This window comes from Mastigoproctus giganteus, chromosome 12, assembly GCF_048544385.1.
Source record: "Mastigoproctus giganteus isolate SK-2022 chromosome 12, ASM4854438v1, whole genome shotgun sequence".
Classification (NCBI taxonomy): Eukaryota; Metazoa; Arthropoda; class Arachnida; order Uropygi; family Thelyphonidae; genus Mastigoproctus; species Mastigoproctus giganteus.
The window spans coordinates 72,851,899-72,874,147 of record NC_143586.1 but is presented as its reverse complement, the minus strand read 5'-3'; the positions used below and the strand labels follow the sequence as shown (position 1 = coordinate 72,874,147).

The 22,249-nt window shown below is 41.8% G+C and overlaps 1 protein-coding gene across 2 annotated transcripts in view; it reads right to left on the bottom strand.

Moving 5' to 3' along the window:
* Window positions 1-22,249, bottom strand: part of LOC150077190 (solute carrier organic anion transporter family member 74D-like) — a 524,201-nt gene that overhangs the window by 341,356 nt on the left and 160,596 nt on the right. For both annotated transcript variants that reach the window (XM_090386204.1, XM_090386203.1), the window contains exon 4: window positions 17,286-17,483. In XM_090386204.1, coding sequence (XP_090242330.1) covers window positions 17,286-17,483 — 198 coding nt within the window. The remainder of the gene's footprint in view (window positions 1-17,285; window positions 17,484-22,249) is intronic.

Here is a 22,249-nt window from a genome sequence, read left to right as displayed (position 1 = left end):
CGTTAATAGAAAACCCACTGTAAGGCGAATTGCAACAGCCTCTATGCTGGTTGTAATTAGCAAGGGCTGAACTGGGGTCTGATTACTCACAAGGATAGCCACTCCTCCATGAGCAGGACCATCCGCAATTCTATCCTTACGAAAGATTGTGATGTTATGCATGGTGGGATCATCGTTTGCTTTTAGATAAGTCTCCTGCAAGCAAAAGCAAACTGGCTCATGCTTTTGCAGGAGGGCCTTGATGTCATCAGTATTTCGCCGGAATCCACGACAATTCCATTGTAGGAATTTAGCCATTATTTTGGCTTGGTGGGTCCATCAGGCGGCTTCCGAACTGCTGAGGGCTTAATTTTATCAGTCTTGGCTTTATCTTTTTTGGGGAAGAATGGACGCTGTCCCGTGTCCATTTCTTCCTCCGCGAAGAGTTCCAAGACTGATTCATCCGGTACCTCCTTGTGCTCGACATCCATTGTTTCTGTTTTATCTGTTTTATCTGTTAGCTCTTTACCACTTGGTTTTGGTAGTGGTGGAGCACTCGGAGGTACGGATATAGGAGTGGCAGCTGACTGTGTTTTTTTGGTGGGCTTTTGTGAACTCAATAAATAGCGTGCAATCGGAGTGAATGACTCTTTTGGTGGTACAGTCATCTCTGTTTGTGTACCGATAGTGCACTTCGCAGAAACCTTCTGGGCATATGAAGGTTTCCCGCTATTTATTGGTTGCATGCGTCTTCTGGCCTCTGGGTAGGAGATATTCAGCTCTGTTTTTAGTTTTTGGATCTCTTTTTCATCCTTCCACCGCTGGCATGCTCTGGAGTAAGCAGGGTGCTCTCCTTGGCAATTTATACAGATCGGTTTAGAAGCTGAACATTCCTTGCTCTCGTGATCTTTTGAACCACATCGAGCACAGGCAGGGTTACCACGACAAGCCGTTTGTGAATGGCCGTATTTTTGGCATTTAAAGCACCTCAGTGGGTTTGGGATGTAAAGCCGCACTGGGCAGTTTAAATAGCCTGCCTTGATGGAACTTGGAGGCCGTGGGGTGTTAAATGTTATGATGAGAACTCGGGTAGGGACGAGATTCCCATCCTTCCGCATTGATATTCTCTTGACAGCCGTCACTCCTTGGTCTTTTAGTTCAGAGCAGATCTCTTCCTCAGAGACATGAAGAAGATCCCACTCTGAAATGACTCCTCGTGAAGAGTTCAAAGTTTTGTGGGGTGTTACACTGATTGGTATTCCCCCTATGGATGTCGCATTCAGGATTCTTTCTGCTTGCTTTGCACTGGAAGCTTCGATTAAAAGATCGCCAGAACGCAGCCGTTTTACAGATTTTGGTGATCCTGCCAGCCCTTCTAATCCTTTCTGGATAAAGAAGGGTGACATCTTCCCAATTGACTGCTCTCCGGTAGAATGGAGTATGAGGAAAAGCGGTGTAATAGGTGGTCGTTTATCCTCAGTTCTGGCTCTTTTGGCAGAATTGGTGTCATTCTCATCTGATCGGTTAGGTAGGGGCCTTGTTGGGGCCCCAGAAGAAGGATTTAAATTACTCATGAGAGTAAAGAAAAAATGTCTGATGCCTAAGTACCTCACCCACCACGGAGCCCTACGAGGGGGCGCCCACTCGTGAACTAGCAGGTACTGCGTACACGAATGGGACGCCGAGTTCGCTTAGAACACCATACCCACGTTACCAATAAATCTTTATCCCGTCCCAGGACCATAGGGAGGGAGACTTATTGGAACGCAGTTGACCCTAGCAGTATAAAACCACCCGCCGATTGATCCCAGTCGAGCCGGTCCGGGACCACCCGTCTCGTCGAAGCAGGGGCCAAAGTGGTGTATTGAAGCTGGGCCCCTCAACCACCAGGATCCCCCTTTCCGCTTCCACGGGTCGCGGCGCACGGCTGCACACGCCGGATTCCAACGATGTAACCCTGGAACCAAGGTATGGGCGTTAGATCCCAGTGATGCTAGTCTGGAAAACCAGCAGCGTCACTGGGAGGTCCCCTCACCACGTACAGGTGCCCACGTCGAGGGGTGATATTCAGGGGTTTAACCGATTTCCTTGCCTCCTGGTATGATATATTCAGCTCTGCCTTCAGCCGTTGAATTTCTTTTTCTTCTTTCCACCTCTGGCATGCTCGTGAATAGGCCGGGTGTTCGCCTTCACAGTTAATACAGGTGGGTTTTGCGGGTGAACATGCTGTTGTTTCGTGGTCCTTTGCACCGCATCGAGCGCATGCAAGGACTCCAAGGCAAGCCATTTGAGAATGTCCATACTTCTGACATTTAAAACACCGTAAAGGGTTCGGAACGTATGGACGCACTGAACAGTTGATATATCCAGCTTTAATCTCGTCAGGAGGTTTAGGAGAGTTAAAAGTCAGGATAACACTCCTGGTTTTAACTATTTTTCCATCCCTTCGCGCAGTAATTCTCTTGACGGCAATGACTCCCTGTGGTTTTAATTCGGAGCAGATTTCCTCCTCGGTTACGTCGAGAAGGTCCCACTCCGAAATGACACCTCTCGATGAATTGAGTGTTCTGTGTGGTGTCACTGTTATAGGGATTCCTCCGATTGATGTTGTTCGGAGTAGATGTTCTGATTGCCTGTCAGTTTTGGTTTCAATTAAGAGGTCTCCAGAACGGAGCCTCTTAACTGATTTGGGTGACCCTGCTAACCCATCTAACCCTTTTTGAATAAAAAAGGGCGACATTTTACCAATCGGTGTCTCATTGGTAGAATGCATGATTAAGAACCGAGGGACTGGCCCTGATGTTACTTCGGTTCGCTGCCTCTTTTTAGCAATACTGCTATCTGTATCTGTGTCAATGTTTTCTGATAGGGACCGGGTTGCGGCCCCTGAAGGAGTAGGTTTCTCAGGATTCATATAGTTTTTAAATTGTTCAGTGCCCGGGCTCCCCACCCACCATGGAGCCCAAAGGGACGCCCACTACCCTGCATGCAATAAATGCGCTCGGGAGTGGGACGCCAGGGCTACCCAGACACTATACCCGCACCGCCGCCAGCCTGAATCCTGTCCCTCGGACCATGAGGGTAAAGGCGTGGCAATGTCACGGTTGACCCTCGCAGGCGAGCCTACTAGCCGATTGATCCTAGCCGGGCCTTCCAGGACCACCCGTCTTGTCGAAGCAGGGGCCAAAGTGGTGTATTGAAGCTGGGCCCCTCAACCACCAGGATCCCCCTTTCCGAATTTCCACGGGTCGCAGCGCACGGCAAACACGCCGGATTCCATTGATGTAAGCCTGGAACCTGGGCTGTGGGCGTTGGATCCTAGTGATGCTAGTCTGGAAGTCCAGCAGCGTCACTGGGAGGTCCCCTCACCACGAACAGGTGCCCACGTCGAGGGGGAACAACTGGGCATGGTCAACATAAAATGTTTGCGTGCCTCAGGGTATGTGACTTTGAGTTCAATTTTATATTTTTGAATTTTCTTCCCTGTTTTCCACATTTCAAAGGATTTTGAAAATGCTAGGTGACTTTCTTTGCAGTTGGGGCAAATGGGACTTGATGCTGAACAGTCTGCTTGTGTAGGTTCCTTGGAACCACAAATAGGTAAGTTTCTCAGGTAGAATTGAGACATCTGCTCTCCGGTAGAATTGAGAATGAGGAAAAGCGGTGTTATAGATGGTGTTTTATCCTCAGTTCTGGCTCTTTTGACAGAGGTGTTGTCAGTGTTAGCTTCTCCTCTGCATGCTTGTTGGGAATGTCCATATTTTTGGCATTTAAAACAACGAATGGGATTAGGAATATAAGCCCGAATTCGGCAGTTTAAATAGCCAGCCTTTACTGAGGATGGCAAATCTGGGGTACTGAAGGTTAAAATGATTGACCTAGTTGGGACGAGATTTCCATCTTTTTTAGTCATTATGCGTTTGGCGTTGGTTACTTTTTGATTACTCAGTTCTTGAACTAATTCCTCTTCCGATATTGTAAGTAGGTCCCATTCGGTTATAATGCCTTTCGAGAAATTTAAGGTGTTGTGTGGAGTAATAGATACTGGCAGGCCACCGAATGTCGTTATTTTGAGCAGCCACTCGGAATGTTTGAAGTTGGCTGTTTCAATTAACAGGTCTCCGGATTGCAGTCGTTTAACCATTTCTGGTGTTCCAGCAATCATTTCCAGAAATCTTTGGATGACGAATGGTGATAATTTGCCGACAGGTTGGTTGGAGAGAGAGAGTGTATCACCAGAAAGTTTGGCATTTCATTGCACTGCACTTCTCTTCGGAGACTTTTTGGTTGGTTCAGGTCTTCATCATTTGGTTTATCTAGACTTGAGTATGAAGGCTCTAGAGGTGGATAGTCATTTTTATCCATCGTTGCTCTTTTTAGCCCTGGGGGATAACTTTTCCCCCAGATTACCGGCCCGGCCACAGGGAGGCAGGAGCAGTGCCGCTCGGAGGCCAAGCGGCTGAAGTGTTAGTTGATTAATAGAATAAGAAATATAGAAAAAAAAAAGGTGTGTTTCCTTTCTGTGTTCTAATTTGTGGTTTTCAAGTATAGAACTAGTTTTAAAGAAAGGCTGTTGATAGAAATGTAGGAACTTAAAAGGAAATAACTTCAATCACTTTACAAGAGCGCTCTATATATCACAAGAATATCGCTTGGCCTCGAAACATGCTTGGCACCCGGGGCCCTGGAAGAAGGTATTTGTTCCAGTATTTAGAAGGGAAAGGTCACTGTCATTTAGCATACGCTCTATGACTTGTCCCCTTCCATTGATGTTAGCACTACCCCCCCCACAGGGTAGTATGTCCATTAAAATCCCCGAAAAGTAAGAAAGGGGGAGCCAACTGCGTAACAAGATCAAGGTCTTTCTGGGAGATGTCAGTCCCAGGTGGCAAATAAATAGTGCAGACGGTTAATAAAAATCCCACTTTAAGGCGAATTGCGACAGCCTCTATGCTAGTTGTAATTAGCAAGGGCTGAACTGGGGTCTGGTTGCCCACAAGGATAGCCACTCCTCCATGAGCAGGACCATCCGCAATTCTGTCCTTACAAAAAAATGTTATGTTATGCATGGTGGGGTTATCATTTGCCTTTAGATAAGTCTCCTGCAAGCAAAAGCAAACTGGCTCGTGCTTTTGCAGGAGGGCTTTGATGTCATCCGTATTTCGCCGCAATCCGTGACAATTCCATTGAAGGAATTTAGCCATTATTTTGGCTTGGTGGGTCCATCAGGTGGCTTCCGAGGTGCTGAGGGCTTACTTTTGTCAGTCTTGGATTTATCTTTTTTGGGGAAGAATGGAGGCTGTCCCATGTCCATTTCTTCCTCCGCAAAGAGTTCCAAGACTGATTCATCCGGTACCTCCTTGTCCTCTACATCCATAGTTTGTTATTACTGGAGGCTCTTTACCACTTGGTTTTGGTAGTGGTGGAGCATTAGAAGGTACGGATATAGGAGTGGCAGCTGATTGTGTTTTTTTGGTTGGCTTTTGTGAACTCAATAAATAGCATGCAATCTGAGTAAATGACTGTTTTGGTGGTACAGTCATCTCAGTTTGTGTACCGATGGTGCACTTTGCAGAAACCTTCTGGGCGTATGAAGGCTTCCCGCTATTTATTGGTCGAATGCGTTTTCTGGTCTCATGATAGGAGATGTTCAGCTCTGTTTTTATTTTTTGAATTTCTTTCTCGTCCTTCCACCTCTGGCATGCTATAGAATAGGCAGGGTGCTCTCCTTGGCAATTTATACAAATTGGTTTGGAAGCTGAACATTCCTTGCTCTCGTGGTCTTTCGTACCACATCGAGCGCAGGCAGGATTACCGCGACAAGCTGTTTGTGAATGGCCATATTTCTGACATCTAAAACACCTCAGTAGGTTTCCGATGTAAAGCCTCACCGGGCAGTTTAAGTAGCCTGCATTGATAGAACTTGGAGGCCGTGGGGTGTTAAATGTTAGGATGAGAACTCGGGTAGGGACGAGATTCCCATCCTTCTGCATTGATATTCTCCTGACAGCAATCACTCCTTGGTCTTTTAGTTCAGAGCAGATCTCTTCTTCAGAAACATGAAGAAGGTCCCACTCTGAAATGACACCTCATGAAGAGTTCAAAGATTTGTGGGGGGTTACGATGATAGGTATTCCCCCTATTGATGTGGCTTTCAGGATTTTTTCTGCTTGTTTTTTTATTTATAGCTTTGACCAAAAGGTCACCAGAATGCAGTCGTTTTACAGATTTGGGTGAAACTGCCAACCCTTCTAATCCTTTCTGGATAAAGGGTGACATCTTCCCAATTGACTGCTCTCCGTTAGAATTGAGAATGAGGAAAAGCGGTGTTATAGATGGTGTTTTATCCTCAGTTCTGGCTCTTTTGACAGAGGTGTTGTCAGTGTTATCGTCTTGGTTAGGTAGGGGCCTTCTTGTGGCCCCAGAAAAATTGGATTTAAATTACTCATGGGAGCAAAATAAAAATTTCAGGTGCACTAAGTACCTCACCCACCAAGGAGCCCAACAAGGGGACACCAACTCGTGAACTAGCAGGTACTGCATACACGAATGTGATGCCAGGTTCGCTCAGGAGCATCATACGCACGTTTCCAATAAGTCTTGATCCCGTCACAGTACCAAAGGGAGGGAGACTTATTGGAACGCAGTTGACCCTAGCAGTAAGAACCACCCACCTTGTCGAAGCAGGGGCCAATGTGGTGTATTAGGGCTGGGCCCCTCAACCACTAGGATCCCCTTTCCAAATTCCACGGGTCGCGGCACACGGCTGCACACGTCGGATTCCAAAGATGTAACCCTGGAACCAAGGTATGGGCGTTATATCCCAGTGATGCTAATCTGGAAAACCAGCAGCATCACTGGGAGGTCCCCTCACCACGTACAGGTGCCCACGTTGAGGGGTGTGAGTGTAAGTATTTTCCCCAGCGTTCAGTAATGTTAGATTAAGTTGGTCTAGTATTGTCTTGATCAAGTGTCCTCTATTGTCCATGTGGACTGATCCCAACAATGGATGATGCGCATTGAAATTACCAAGGATACAAAAAGGTGGTGGTATTTGTCTTATGAGGTCTTCTAGTTCTTTAAACGTGCACATCTTGCTAGGTTGGAAGGTACAGAGATACTAGAGTTAGAATTTGCCCAACTGATACACGTACAGCAATAGCTTCTAAGTGGGTTTGAAGCGGAATGTTTCTAGAAGGTATTTTAATTAACTAGCATCGCAACACCTCCACGTGCGGATAATGAGGAGTTTCTATCTTTTCTGTAAAATGTAAAATTTCTGATTGGTGGAGTTACTTGTGGTTGGTTGGTTGTTTTGTTGTTTATTGGCACATTGACAACGGAGATCATAATGCGCCAGTTCATTCGTTATATTATGTCTTTGTATGTATATTGATTCTCTATATCTTGTCGTATTAACTGGAGTTAAATTTTTTCTGTGATTATATACTCTATCATTATTTATAGTAGATGGTAGATGTTGATTGTCTGCATGAATCTGAAAATGTCTGATACCCGTCCCTCGTCACCTAGGATATCTCTGAGGGTGATGTCTTGATTTCTTTTATATAATGATGAGAAAATCTTTCGTCGATCATTTTCATAGGTTGGGCATTCTATGAGTATATGTCTGATTGTTTGGGTAGTATTGCATGTTTGGCATCTTGGAGGTTCTTCTGCACGTAGTAAATAGCCATGTGTGAGGTGTGTATGTCCAATTCGTAGTCTAGTCAGAACAACTTCCTCTCTCCTTGATTTTCTTGTGCTTGTTTTCCAATGTTCAACTTTTGGTTTTATTTTATATAATTTATTTGAAGTTTGTTTTTGCCAGAGTTCTTGCCATTGTGTCAGAGAGCGGTTTTGAATGATTGGTTTATAATCCTGATACGGAACTGGGAAAGGTTGTTTCTGAAGGTTAGTTGTTGATTTTGCAAATCTATCAGCTTCTTCGTTTCCTTTTATCCCTTTGTGTCCTGGTATCCAGCAGAAAAGTATTTCTTGTTTTTCTTTTGTTAAATCCGTTAATATCTGTTTAATTTGCACTAGAACTGGATGGGTTGTATTGGTCGTGGTTTGAATAGCTTGTATTGCACTTAATGAATCAGAGCATATTACTGTTCTCAAATGATATGTGGTTCTGAAGTACTCCAGGGCTATCTGAACTGCTACTAATTCTGCAGTGTAGACGCTGCAGTCTTTTGGAAGTTGGCGTGCCAGTGTAGTGTCTGGGAATACTGCCGATGCTCCTACATGGTTCTCTGCTTTTGATCCATCTGTATATATTGGTAAATGATTGGGATATTTAGTTCTATGTGCTGCATGTAGTTGTTGAAAGTTAATGTCTGATAAGTTATTTTTATTCCAGGTTTGCGTGGAGAGTTCACAAGTTGCGGAGTGGTTTATCCATGGTGGTATTATGTGCCTTTCAAGATTTGCAACATTATTTACGTTAAGATCATATGTTGTCAATAGCTCTTGCAGTCTGATTCCTAGAGGCTTGTTTGCACTTTTGCGATTCCTATATATGTTTTCAAATTTTGGTGAGAATAATGATGCCCAAGTCGGATGATTTCTTGTGGATCTTATCTTGTATGCATAGAGTAGGGCCAGCTTTTGTCTCCTGAGGAACAATGGTAGTTCATTCGCTTCTGTATAAAGACTGTATGAAGATGATGTGCGGAATGCTCCTGTTGCTATTCGTAGTGCACTATGGTGAATTGGGTCTAACCATTTGAGGGCGCTCTTTTTGGCGGAAGCATAAACAGGTGCTCCGTAATCTATTTTTGATCTTACTAGTGTTTTGTACAGATTGAGCAGGGTATAACGGTCTGCTCCCCAAGATAGTGATGTTAAGACTTTAAGGATATTAAGCCGTCTCATACATTGTATTCGTAATTGCTTTATATGTTCTACGAAGGTTAACTTGTTGTCTAAAGTGAGTCCAAGAAATTTTACGCTTTGTTTGACGGGTATTTTGTGACCTTCTATTGTTAGTTCAGGGTCGGGATGTAAATTTCTTTTCCTGCAGAAGTGTACGCAGACTGTTTTTTGTTGTGAAATTCTAAATCCGTTTTTCTGGGCCCAACTACTGATTTTGTTAATTGCGCATTGCAGTTGCCTTTCTATTGTTCCCATATTCTGTGCTTGATACGATATACTGAAGTCATCTACATATAGTGCATGCGACACCGTGGATGGAAGTTGTTTTGTGATGCCATTTATTTTTATGACGAATAGTATAGCACTGAGGACAGACCCCTGGGGGACTCCTTCTTCTTGTTTATATATTTTTGACATGGTGTTCTGTACTCTGACCTGAAATGTTCTGTTTTTCATAAAGTTTTGGATGAAGTGCGGTAAATGTCCTCTGAGACCTGTATCGTGGATGTCTTGTAGTATACCGTATCTCCAAGCTGTATCATATGCCTTTTCTATATCAAAAAATATGGTAACCATATGTTTTGAACTTATAAATGTATCTCTTATGTCTGTTTCTATTCTTACGAGGTGATCTAAGGTGGATCTATTACCTCTAAACCCACATTGCATACTGCTTAACCAGTTGGTTGTTTCTAAAAACCAGATTAATCGTTTGTTGATAATTTTCTCCAAAACTTTGCTCAAGCAGCTAGTGAGCGCTATCGGTCGATAGTTGTTTGGGTCCTTCTGATCTTTATTCGGTTTTTGGAAAGCTAATACTATTGCATGATGCCAAGCTTCAGGATATTGCTCTTCTTGAAAAATGCGATTGTACAGTTTAAGAAGGTTTTTTATTTCTTTTTGCTTCAGATGTTTAAGCATATCATAATGTATGTTGTCTGGTCCAACTGCACTTGATTTTGTTTTTGATAATGCTTCACGTAATTCATGCAATGTAATTGGTTGGTTATAGGAGTCAATATGTTTGGTGTTAAAATTAATTCTGTTTTTTTCAGTTTTCTCTTTATAGGTCAAAAATTCTTCACGATATGATTGTTTTGACGATACTCTGGCAAATATTTCTCCTAGTATATTAGCTGTCTCTGAAGGTTCAGTAATGCTTTTGCCATTCCAGTGTAATACTAAGGATGGTTGGTTTTTGTATTTCCCGTTCATTTTCCGTATTTTATTCCATATTGTCTGTGTATTTGTTGTTCTATTTATTGAGGAAGTAAACTGGATCCAGGAAATTTTTTTGGCTTGTTTCCTTGTGTACCTGGCTAGCGCTCGTGCTTGCTTAAATTTTATCAGATTTTCCGTTGTAGGACATCTCCGGAACTTATTCCATGCTTTGTTTTGCTGTCTTTTTTTTGTCATACAGTCCTCATTCCACCAGGATTTTGGATGTAGCGGGAAACGAGTTGAAGTTCTGGGTATTGTTTGCTCAGCTGCTTGTATTAAGGTATCTGTGACGTGTTTCACAGCTTCATCGACTGATTTTTCTTGAATGCTTTGTGGATTAAATATTGCGAGTTCTCTAAATTTTTCCCAGTTGCCTTTTTCTATTTTCCAGCGGGGTGGTCTGCTGGGATGACAGGGAGTATTTCTGATCAGTGTGGTGATTACTGGGTAGTGGTCACTGCTGTATGGGTTTTCTATTACTTGCCACTTTAACTCTGGTAGGAGTGAAGGGGTGCATATGGTTAGGTCTATTGCTGAGGTCGTACGACTAGGAAAGTGAAAATAAGTATGTTTACCGTTGTTAAGTAGAGAAAGATTATGGTGATCTATTATTCTTTCTATTATTCGTCCTCGTCTGTTGATGTCAGTGTTTCCCCACAGATGACTATGCCCATTCATATCGCCCATTATACAGAAAGGTGATTTGAGTTGGGAGATTAGTTGGTCTATTTCTTCAAAAGTTATATCTGATCCTGGTGGAAGGTACACTGAACAGATGGTTAACTTAAATCTTAGTGTTATTCTTACAGCTATCGCTTCGAGGTTGCTGTTTAAAGGAATGTGTTCAGTTGGGATGTGGTTATGAACCAAGATGGCTACTCCTCCATGTGTTGGCCCATCTCTTATTCTGTCTTTCCTATACATTGTATAATTTTTTACTGAAAGAGTTTCTTGTTGTCTAAGGTATGTCTCTTGAAGACAGAAGCATATTGGCATATGGTGTGTAATTAGATACTGGACATCGTCTTAATTGGTTCGTAGTCCTCTACAGTTCCACTGGATGAACTGATCCATTATTTGGTTTTTCTAGGGCTTTCGGGTTGTTTCCGAAAGGGAACATTCTTATATTTTGTCTTATCTTTTTTAGGGTATTGAGGCCTGTCCATATCCATATCTTCTGTGAAAATTTCTAATACTGGTTCTTCCGGTGTGTTTATTTTTCCTATATCCATCTGTTCGGTTGTTTTGGTGTTTGTAGGTTTACCTCGGTCTTTGTTGTGGTGCTGATTTGTTGGTATTTGTTCTGTGTGAATAGAAATTGGAGTACTCACTATTTTCTCCTGTTTTTGTGCCTTCATTTCATTAAGTGATTCTTTTGGCAGCATGGAAATTTCGGTTTGCACTTCTACTGATTTGTATTGGATCACTGATTGTGCATATGATGGCTTGTTTGTAGGCCATGGCTTTATTATTCTTCTTGCTACGTTGTGTTGTGTTCTGTTTTGTATTTCTGAATTAGTTTCTCTTGTTTCCATTTTTCACATGTTTTTGAGTAGGCTGGATGTTCCCCTTTACAGTTTGTACATATCAAGGTGTTGGCAGAGCAATCTGTAGTCTCGTGTTCTTTAGAACCACATTTTGCACAGGTAGCCGAGTTTCTGCATGCCATTTGCGAATGTCCAAATTTCTGACATTTGTAACATCGCAATGGATTTGGAATGTATTGTCTTACTTGGCAGTTCAGATATCCTGCTTTTACTGTTGCTGGAGGTTTCGGAGTATTAAAGGTTATGATTAGAGTTCTTGTTGGAATTATATTTCCATCCCTTCGGATATTGATTCTCTTCACTGCTGTTATCCCTTGGCTTCTTAATTCTTCTATGAGCTCTTCTTCTGACACATTTAAGAGGTCCCACTCGGAGATCACTCCTCTGGAAGAATTCAGCGTATTGTGTGGTGTTACAACTACAGGTAATCCTCCAAAGGTTGTCGTAGCTAGCAACTTCTGGGAGTGATTAGGACTTTCTGTTTCTACTAGTATGTCCCCGGATCTCAGGCGTCGAACAGACTTGGGAGATCCTACTAGACCCTCTAACGTTTTCTGAATTACGAAGGGAGACATACGTCCTAATGTCTGATCTCCTGTCGCATGTATAACAATGTATGTCGGTATTTTTGGTGGGTCCATATCAGTCCTCTGTCTCTTTGCCTTTGTCTTTTCTGTATCTCTACTTGGTAGGGCTTTCTCTTGAAGCCCTGTAGTATCAGTAGTTATTTTACTACTCATGTTTGCTCTTTTGGCCCTGGGAGTGTTACTTTCCTCTCCCAGGTTACCAGCCCCGCCACGTGGAGGCAAGAGCAGTGCCACTTAGTGACCAAGCGGCTACTGTGTTAGGTTAGTAAAGTGAGATTAAGATAAAAAATAAGAAAGGTGAGTTTCCTTCCTGTGTCTTCACTTACTGCTTCTAAGACAAAGAGCTGTTTCACAAAAAAAATGAAAGTAAGTTAACGATGAAAATTAAAGAAACGGATATATTTTTTTTCTAACTCTCTATAAATCGCTGGGAATCGCTTAGTCACTAATAAATCGCTTGGCACCTGGGGCCGGAGTTACTTGTGGAGTTAGATTAGTGGCTTGTATGTAAACGGCTATAGGACCATATCGGGAGATTAAATCATAGATGTCATCGGTATTGCTGTGTAAACCTCTACAATTCCATTGAACAATGTTCTGCATTATCGGGGTTTGAGGAGGGAAGGCGAATCTGTCTGTTTCTTGTGAGTGGTTTGCTTTTGACAGTCATATTTCATTTTATCTTTTTTTTTTAGGAAAATTGGGACATCCGGGATCTGTACTCTCTTCTACGTCATCAGTTGGACCTGATGAAAATCCAGTCTCCATATCATCTTCTGCATGAAGATCAAGGACTGCTTCATCGTGTGTAGCTATATTTTCAGAATTCATTCTATTTGAGTTTGTCTTTTGTAATTCAGCGGCTTGTTGCTTTCATGATTTATTTGACATTTTATCACATGATTTAATTTAGGCGGAACTGTGATAGGGGTATTACTTATTTCATCAACTGGAACGGGTTTGGTGGTAGGTTGAGATGTTGATAGCACAGATCGTGCCCATTCTGCAATGGATGTATTGGGCGGAACTGATACCTCAGTTTGGGTTGAAACAGCTTGGCACTTTAGAGTGTGTGTGTGTGGGGGGGGTGTGATGAGGGTTTAATGGCACACGAGCTGCTGGGGCTATAGTGCGCCTATTCATAGGAAAATGATAAAAATCAAATTTCAGATATAATCAATTTATGTTTAATTAGAGTGATGTTTTAGAATTTATGATACATTCCAATTTTTTTCAAAAGAGAGAAGAATTCATTGATGTTTACATCATCACCAATAATGTTTTAATGTCTTCGGTTCCAGAAGATTTTTTAGGGAAAGGAAGATGGATATTCTGTCCTGATCATAGTGAGAGCAGTCAATAAGAATGTGTTTGACTGTTAAGTGTGAGGAACAGTGTGGACATTGAGGAGGATCCTCTCCTGTAAGTAGATGAAGGTGAGTCAGATATGTATGTCCTATCCGTGCATGTGCAAGCACTACTACTTCTCTTCATACTGTTTTGGTGGCACTTTAGTGTAACAGAAGCGTACATGGTTTTTGGGATAGTTGACTTTATTTGCTTTCTTGCTTCTTGATATGTGACCTTATTCTCGATCTTGTACTTTTGTATTCTTTTTTCAATTTTCCAGAGTTCGCATGATTTTGAGTATGCTGGATGGTCATTCTTGCAATTTGGACATTCCGGAGCCTTTGCAGGACACTCTGTTTGTGAATGGTTTTTTGACCCGCAATTAGGACAAGTAGTTTTGCCTCTCGATGTTGTCTGAGAGTGATCAAACGTTTGGCACTTGAAACATCTTAAAGGGTTTGGAATGTATGGGCGGATAGGGCAGTTTAGGTAATTTGCTTTAATTGAGGTCAGCAAATTCGGTGTACTAAAAGTCAATATAATATTACGTGTGGGAACAAGTTTGTCATCCTTCTTTATTGTGATTCTTCTTGCTTGAGTTACTTTCTCTTCTAGTAATTCCATGACTATCTCCTCTTCGGTTACGTTCAACAAATTCCACTCACTTATTACTCCTTTTGAGGAGTTCAAGCTGTTATGCAGTGAGACTTTGATTGGGATTCCGCTTATAGATGACATTTTCAGTAAAAATTCTGAATGCCTTGCTTGAGTGGTCTCAATTAAAGTGGTCTCCTGTTTGGCACCTTTGCACCATTTTCGGTGGACCTGCTGCATTCTCCAGACATCTCTGGATGACAAAGGGAGAGAGTCTGCTTAGCGGCTGAGTCGATAAAGAATGTATAATCAGAAAAGCTGGTGGTTCTGATTTGTTAGTCCTTTTTTATTCTTTTTGGAAAATTGAGATCGTCATCCATTCTGCGGGTCTCAGTATGGTGAGAGCCTGTTGGCTCTAGTGGTGGACATGCACACAGTCCATTGTTGCTCCTTTTAGCCCTGGGAGTGAGAGCTTTTCGGCCCAGATTTCCGGCCCCGCCACGTGGAGGCAGTAGCGGTGCCACCTAGTGGCCAAGCGATTGGAGAGGTTAGTGCAAAAATTAATAGATATACTAGGAACAGAAAGGTAATTTTCCTTTCTGGGTTGTTACTTGGGATCTGTTAAGTACAGAACCACTTACAAAGAAATGAGGATGAGAAAAGCACTGGAAAGAAAATATAACAAATCACTGAGAAAGAGCACTATATATCACTTAGGAAAATCGCTTGGCACTCGGGGCCTTTTGCAGAAGTGCCTTGATGTCATCAATATTTTGCCGGAATCCACGACAGTTCCACTGTACGATTTTAGCCATTATTTTGGCTTGGTGGGTCCATTAGGCGGCTTCCGAGGTGCTGAGGGCTTACTTTTATCAGTCTTCGGTTTTTCTTTTTTGGGGAAGAATAGGCGCTGTCCTGTGTCCATTTCTTTCTCCGTAAAGAGTTGCAAGACTGAATCGTCACGTACCTCCTTGGTTTCGATATCCATTTTTTCTTGTCCTGACATGGGCTGTTGATTTTTTTGTAATGTTATTTTAGTGCTCGCTTTTGATAGTGCTGGAGCACTGGGAGGTACTGATATTGGAGTGGCAGCTGACTGAGATTTTTGTGCTGGTTTTTCTGAACTTAATAGATAGCGGGCGATAGGCGTGAATGACTCTGTTGGTGGTACAGTCATATCCATTTGGGTGCCAATCGAGCATTTATTGGATACCTTTTCGGTGTATGTTGCTTTACCGCTACTTACTGGTTTAACTGCTTTCCTGGCCTCTTGGTATGATATGGTAAGTTCTGCCTTTAGTCGGTGTATTTCCTTTCGTCCTTCCACCACTGGCAAGTTCTTGAATATGCAGTGTTCTACATTGCAGTTAATACATGCAACTTTCGTAGCTGAACATCCAGTTATTTCGTGGTCCTTTGCACCACATCAAGCGCATGCAAGGGAACCACGGCAGGCCATTTGCAAGTGTCCGTATTTTTGACACTTGAAGCATCTTAAAGGGTTTGGTACATATGGCCTTACTTTACAATTCAGGTACTCAGCTTTAATCTCATTAGGTAATACTGGCATATTAAATGTAAGGATCAGGCTTCTAGTAGGTACTAAATTCCCATCCCTACGTATGAATATTCTCTTGGCAGCTGTCACTCCTTGTGGCTTAAGTTGAGAACAGATTTCTTCCTCTGACACTTCCATAAGATCCCACTCCAAGATCGCGCCACGAGAAGAATTTAATGTCTTATGAGGGGTGACTATAATCAGAATTCCCCAAATTAAGGTGGCTCGAAGAAGCTGTTCTGAGTGCTTTTCCTTTTTGGTTTCTATAAAGATGTCGCCGGAGCATAGCTGTTTGACTGATTTCGGCATACCTGCCATAACTTCCAGGCCCTTCTGAATAAAGGGTGACATCTTTCCAATGGATCTTTCAGATGTTGAATGGATAACAAAAAAGCTGGGATTGGTCCTGATTTTTCTTTCTTGGCCGTTTGGCTGCATTAGTCATATTCTCTTCATCCGTATTTTGATCTGGTAGGGACTGTGTCAAGGTCCCAGGAGAAAAGTTTGGAGTTTCTGGGTTCATAAGTGTTTTGAAATGGTTCAGTGCCTGGGCTCCCCACCCACCACGGTGTCCAAATGGGATGCCCACTACCCGGCATGCAAAAAAATGCGCTTGGGAATGGAACGACACTGTACCCGCACCTCTGCCAGCTGGAGTCCTGCCTCTTGGACCTTGAGAGTAGCGGCATGACAGTGACACGGTTGACACTTGTAGGCAAACCTACTAGCCGATTGATCCTGGCCGAGCCATCCAGGACCACCTGTCTTGTCAAAGCAGGGGCCAAAGTGGTGTATTGAAGCTGGGCAACCTCAACCACCAGGATCCCCTTTCCGAATTTCCACGAGTCGCAGTGCACGGCAAACATGCTAGATTCCATTGATGTTAGCCTGGAACCTAGGCTGTGGGCGTTGGATCCCAGTGATACTAATCTGGAAGCCCAGCAGCATCACTGGGAGGTCCCCTCACCACGTAGAGGTGCCCACATCGAGGGGTTTCTGCATAGACTAGACTGCCACGGTTCAATTACAGGCTTTATCTGATGTAATTTATTGGTTGTCTGTCTATTCCATGTATCTTGCCACTAGATGTGAATCTTTTTGTGTATTACTTGCCTGTAGTCTGTAATGGGGGCTGACAGGCAACATCGAGGGGCGTGTAGTAGGAGCTGTCCAATTAGTATTAACAATAATAATAAAAAACTACAAATTATTAGGACTAATACATATCATGCAAAACTCTTCAATTTGCAATCTAAATGTTGTAATAAATGAAATAATGGTCAAGAACAATAGTTATTAGTGAAAAAATATATAAAAGTTGGAATCTGTAAATTTAGGATGGAAAATTGTGGGCATTTTCATGGCATTTCCACAGGAAATATAAACTGAAATTTTATAAGAGAATCCCTCCTACATCTTATTAACATTCATTGATTCTTGTGAGGTTTGGCTTTGTTCTTTACAAAGACACGTAACTTAATATTTTAATAAGTATTATTCTTTTTATGATTCATCAAAAAAAAATGTTATAAAATAAGACTTGGTTCTCTTTCAACAAAATCATCTTACCTTTGAATACTAATGATCTACTAACCAGTAACTTTCCCCGACTTTCTTTATTAATATATTTTGCTTTTGATTGACTTAGTGAACGAGGAAAAAGAGCCATAGGAATAAGACATACAATCAAAACACCTCCTAAAATTAAGAACCCCATCCACCAAGCTCCTACCCACCTTGGATCTTTATTTGAAAATCCTGGATCATCTAAAAAAAATAATAATAATATAAACATATAATAAAGACATAAGCTTAAAATCTAAAGTGTTAATAACAACAACACATATTTTATATCTCACTTCTTAACAAACAGGAAATACCATAAGCAAAATGAAATTTTTACACATTATTAAATTCTACTTTTTTAGAAACTAATATTAGGCACTACAATTTTTTTTCCCCATTTAGTGGTGTTGTGATTATATACCCTATCTTTATTTATAGTAGATGGTAGACGTTGATCATTTGCATGAATCTGAAAATGTCTGATACACGTTCCTTGTCACCTAGGATATTTTTTTTTTTTTTTTTATGTAAACCCCAAACACGAGAGGTGTTAGAACCTATAGTACTTAGTACGGTGCTTGGGTTGGAGGTTGAGAAGATGAAAGAAGATATTTGTTGACATTGGACTTGAACTTCTGTAGACTATACTTTTCAGGAAATACGTATGAAGGAAGGTTTTTCCAGAAAACAGCAGTTGAATGAATAAACGAGGAAGATGAAAAGTTGGTTCTGTGAGTTTAAAGTTGGACAGTAAATGGATGTTGGCTGGTGGCGGCACGTCTTCGGACTGTTTTGAAAGAGAGAGTGGGAATTATAGAAGCCAATTCAGAAGAACAGTGCCCATGGAAGTATCTGTAGAAGAGGCATGCAGCAGAAACAGTAACTCTATGAGACAGCGAGTGGAGAGATTCTGTAAGAGATGAGACATTAATTAACCTAACTGCCCTCTTCTGAATGGAATCAAGAAGCCTGAGAGAGGTTTTGGGGGCATCACCCCAGATGTGGGAACAATATTCCATGGCAGAGCGGATTTGCGATTTATACAGAGTGAGCAGCTGTTTGGAAGAAAAGTAACGCCGAGAGCAAAAGAGAAAACCAAGTTTTTTAGATGCAGAAGAAGCAATATTTGTAATATACTTGTGCGAAGAGAGATTAAAGTCAGGGTAACCCCCAAAAGAGATATATCGTTTTGCCTAGAAATCGGAGTGTCACTAAAGATAAGCATAGGAGCAGAAGAATCCTCTTTGCGAGATATAAGACAAGACTGAGTTTTAGAATTGTTGAAATCAACTAAGTTGTCTTTGCCTCACTGGAGAATTACTTGAAGATCGGCATTTAAGGAATTAGTAGCAGATTTTCGAGAAGTTGAAGCTCATTGAGCAGGACAAGGTTTCTCAAAATGGAAAGTGGAATGTAATGTGCTATCATTGGCAAAACTATGCATAGGATTTCAGTCAATGGAAGAAGGTCATTAATATACAAGAGGAAAAGAGTGGGGGAAAGAACTGAACCTTGGGGGACACCGGTATTAGTGGAGAAGTCAGAAGACAGAGCCATCTACCATCACCCTCAGTGAGCGATCAGAGAGAAAACTGGATAACCAATTACTAAAAACAGTTGGCAAACCATAAGATGGAAGCTTGTTTAGAAGACCTTTACGCCAAACACGATCGAAAGCCTTTGAGATGTCAAGAGCAACTACTTCTGTTTCAAACTTTTCCATTGAATTAGTCCATAAATGGGTAACATAAGCCAGTGTCGATCACCAGTGGATCGACATTGACGGAATCCATACTGGCGATCGTTGATCAGACGGAAGGTTTCTAGGTAGTTTAAGAGTTGGCGGTTAATTGATTTCTCCATTACTTTAGAAAGAGTAGAAGTAATTGCAATGGGACGATAATTGGATGGGAGGGATTTGTCACCCTTTTTATGAACTGTCTGGATATGAGCAAATTTCCAAGCAGAAGGAAAAACACCTTTGGAATAAGAAAGTGAAAAAAGACAGCAAAGAATAGGAGTAAGTTCAGGAGCACAGATTCTGAGAACAAGTGGAGAAATACAATCGGGACCTGGAGCTTTCTTAGCATCAAGATTCATCAAAATCCTTCTGACATCCTTTTGACGGAAGACCACAGGAGGCATTGAATGGAGCATGATGGGAATGGTGGGAGGTGTTTTACCAAATCATTAATACATGAGCTGGAAGAAAAATGGGATGCTAGCAGGTCAGCTTTATCCTTGGCTGAGGTGACAACAGAACCATCTGGTTTGGACAGAGGTGGGAGCAGAGATGGGCAAAAGTTGCGGCCAATAGCTTTGGCAAGAGACCAGAATGCTCAGCTACCATTAGGGAAAGAAGCAAGTTTTCTACTCTTAGCCTGTTCAAACTCTAGTTTGGACTGATTAATAACTGCTTTACAATTGTTGCAAGCTTTGATGTAGGCAGAAAATGAAACTGAAGAATTAGAAACAAGCCAATTATGATATGCAACATTCTTCTTTTGAACAGCCTTAGCACATTTATTGGTAAACCAAGGTTTAGATAAAGGACGAGATTTTAAAGTGGAGTGTGGGATGAAGGATTCCATTCCTGCATGAATAATTTCACTGACACGATCTGAGCAAACGTTGACATCAGAAGTTTTGAAACAGTAATCCGACCAAGGAAAAGAAGAAAAGAAGTCTCGCAGGTCATCCCATTTTGCATTCTTTAATGCCAAACAACATGAGGTTGGGAATAACCATGAGATAAAGGTTCCATTGGAGAAGAGACAATCACCAAGTTGTGATCTGAAGTGCCTAAAGGACCTCTCACTTCGACCATGTACTTAGAAGGGTAGCTGTTTGTTGTTCGGTTTAACGACACAAGGGCTACTAAGGCCAAATTGTCTCTTCATCGTTAATTGACAAAAAGTGTATTGTTAGAGAGATTAAATTATATGCTTCTATACAAACCAATATGTTTCAGATATAATAAAAGTTCTTCAATATTTGCTTCATTTCCTAAGATGCGAGATAAATCAGGTGATATATTCAATTTAGAGAGTAACTGAAAAGTGTTTGACCAGATGGTTGAATGTAACCAGGAAATGACGGACTGTATGTTGCTTCTGGCAGGATGAGCACTGTGGTGGGCTTTCACCCAATAATAGAAAGAGATGAGTATGGTGAGTGTGTCCAATTCTGAGTCTTGCCAGTACCACTTCCTCTCGTCTGTTTCTTCGGAAGCCAGACAGCCACAGCTTTAGATCTTCTTTTCTCTGGTAAAGTTTATTGTTAGTGTCACTTTTCCAGGTCTGTGACCATTTATCGCAGCAGGCTTTGCATATGACAGACTTAAAATCAAAGAAAGGAACCTGAGGATGTTGTGAGAGAACGGGTTGAGGATGTTTAGCGGCAAAGTCAGCACTTTCATTTCCGGGAATGCCTGAATGGCCAGGGATCCAGCAAAAACTGGTTGAACACACTGCAGGCAAAAGCTGGGAATGAATCTGTTTCAATGAAGGGTGAGAAATGGAGGAATTCTTCCTTATGGCAGAGACAGCACTAACAGAATCTGTGTAAATTATGGCAGATGAGATGGAAAGCTCAATTATCTTACTAAGCGCTAACTTAATGGCATATAATTCAGCTGTGAAGACACTGCAAGCAAGCGGTAGTGTGGCTGAACTTGTACATAAAAGAAAACCTGGCACAGCACCTACTATACTCTCAGTTTTTGAACCATCCATATAAATTTTACAGGCATGGTTATTCATAGCATGAGCTGAATGTAACTGATATTGCAGGAAGGTATATTTTTCCCCCACTGGAGGAAGTATGTATCTTGAGAGACAGACACATATGTCGAAGGAGCAACACGTGTAGTTGTGTCTTGGAAAATTTCATTTAAATTGACATTCCAAGTCTGAACAAGCTCTCTGATCCTGAGAGAGGTGGGTCCGTTTTCATTTGGCTTGCTCTCATAGAAGGCATCCCGAGTATTATAGAGATACTCCCAACTTGGGTGCGATGGTAGACTCTGGACCTTAGCAGCGTAGTGAAGCAGTAGTGTTTTTCTACGGAGGTGTAATGGGGGATCATGTGCTTCAATATATAGACTTTGGATCGGAGAAGCCCTGAAAGCTCCCAGCACAGTCCTCAGAGCACTGTGATGGATCATTGTTGTTGTTGTTGTTGTTTGGGGTTTAACGGCGCAAGAGCAACTTCGGCTATATTGCGCCTGTTCAAGTTTTGTTATTTCCTGTTACATTGTTACTGCTTTAACATATTAGATATGATTAGTTAAGTTTATTAAGCTGAGGTATGATAAGAGTTCACTGAGGTTTGAGTTTTCTCCCATAATGAGTTCAAGGCTTAATGGCTCATTTGAATGCGATTTGAATGCTGATTGGCGGGCAATTTGGTATCGTGGACATTCTATGATGATGTGCTTCACTGTTAGTGTGGTCAGACACTGAGAGCATTGTGGAGGATCGTCTTTCATTAGGAGGTAAGAGTGTGTTAAATATGTGTGCCCGATGCGAAGCCGGGCGAGGATAACCTCTTCATGTCTGTTTGACCGAAAACTTGATTTCCAGGATTTCTGCTCTTGTTTAATTTGGTATAATTTATTGTTTGTTTGAGATTTCCAGGTCTGCGTCCATATATTTTCAGAGGCTTTTCGATTGATGTTTTTAAAGTCATTGAGCGGTATTTTATGCAAGTGAGAATTTTTGTTAGAAGGATGTTTTGCAGCATCATCCGCACGTTCATTGCCGAGTATTCCAGAATGTCCAGGAATCCAAGTGAATCTGACTCTTTGTTTGTTTTCCCGAAGGTGTAATAGGGAGGAAAGAATTTTTCTTACATACGGATGAGATGGATGATCCTCTGTCTGTAAAGCATATATTGCACTTAATGAGTCTGTGAAAATAATACTTTTTACGAGGGAAGTTTTGGCAATGTGATCTAGGGCGAGACTT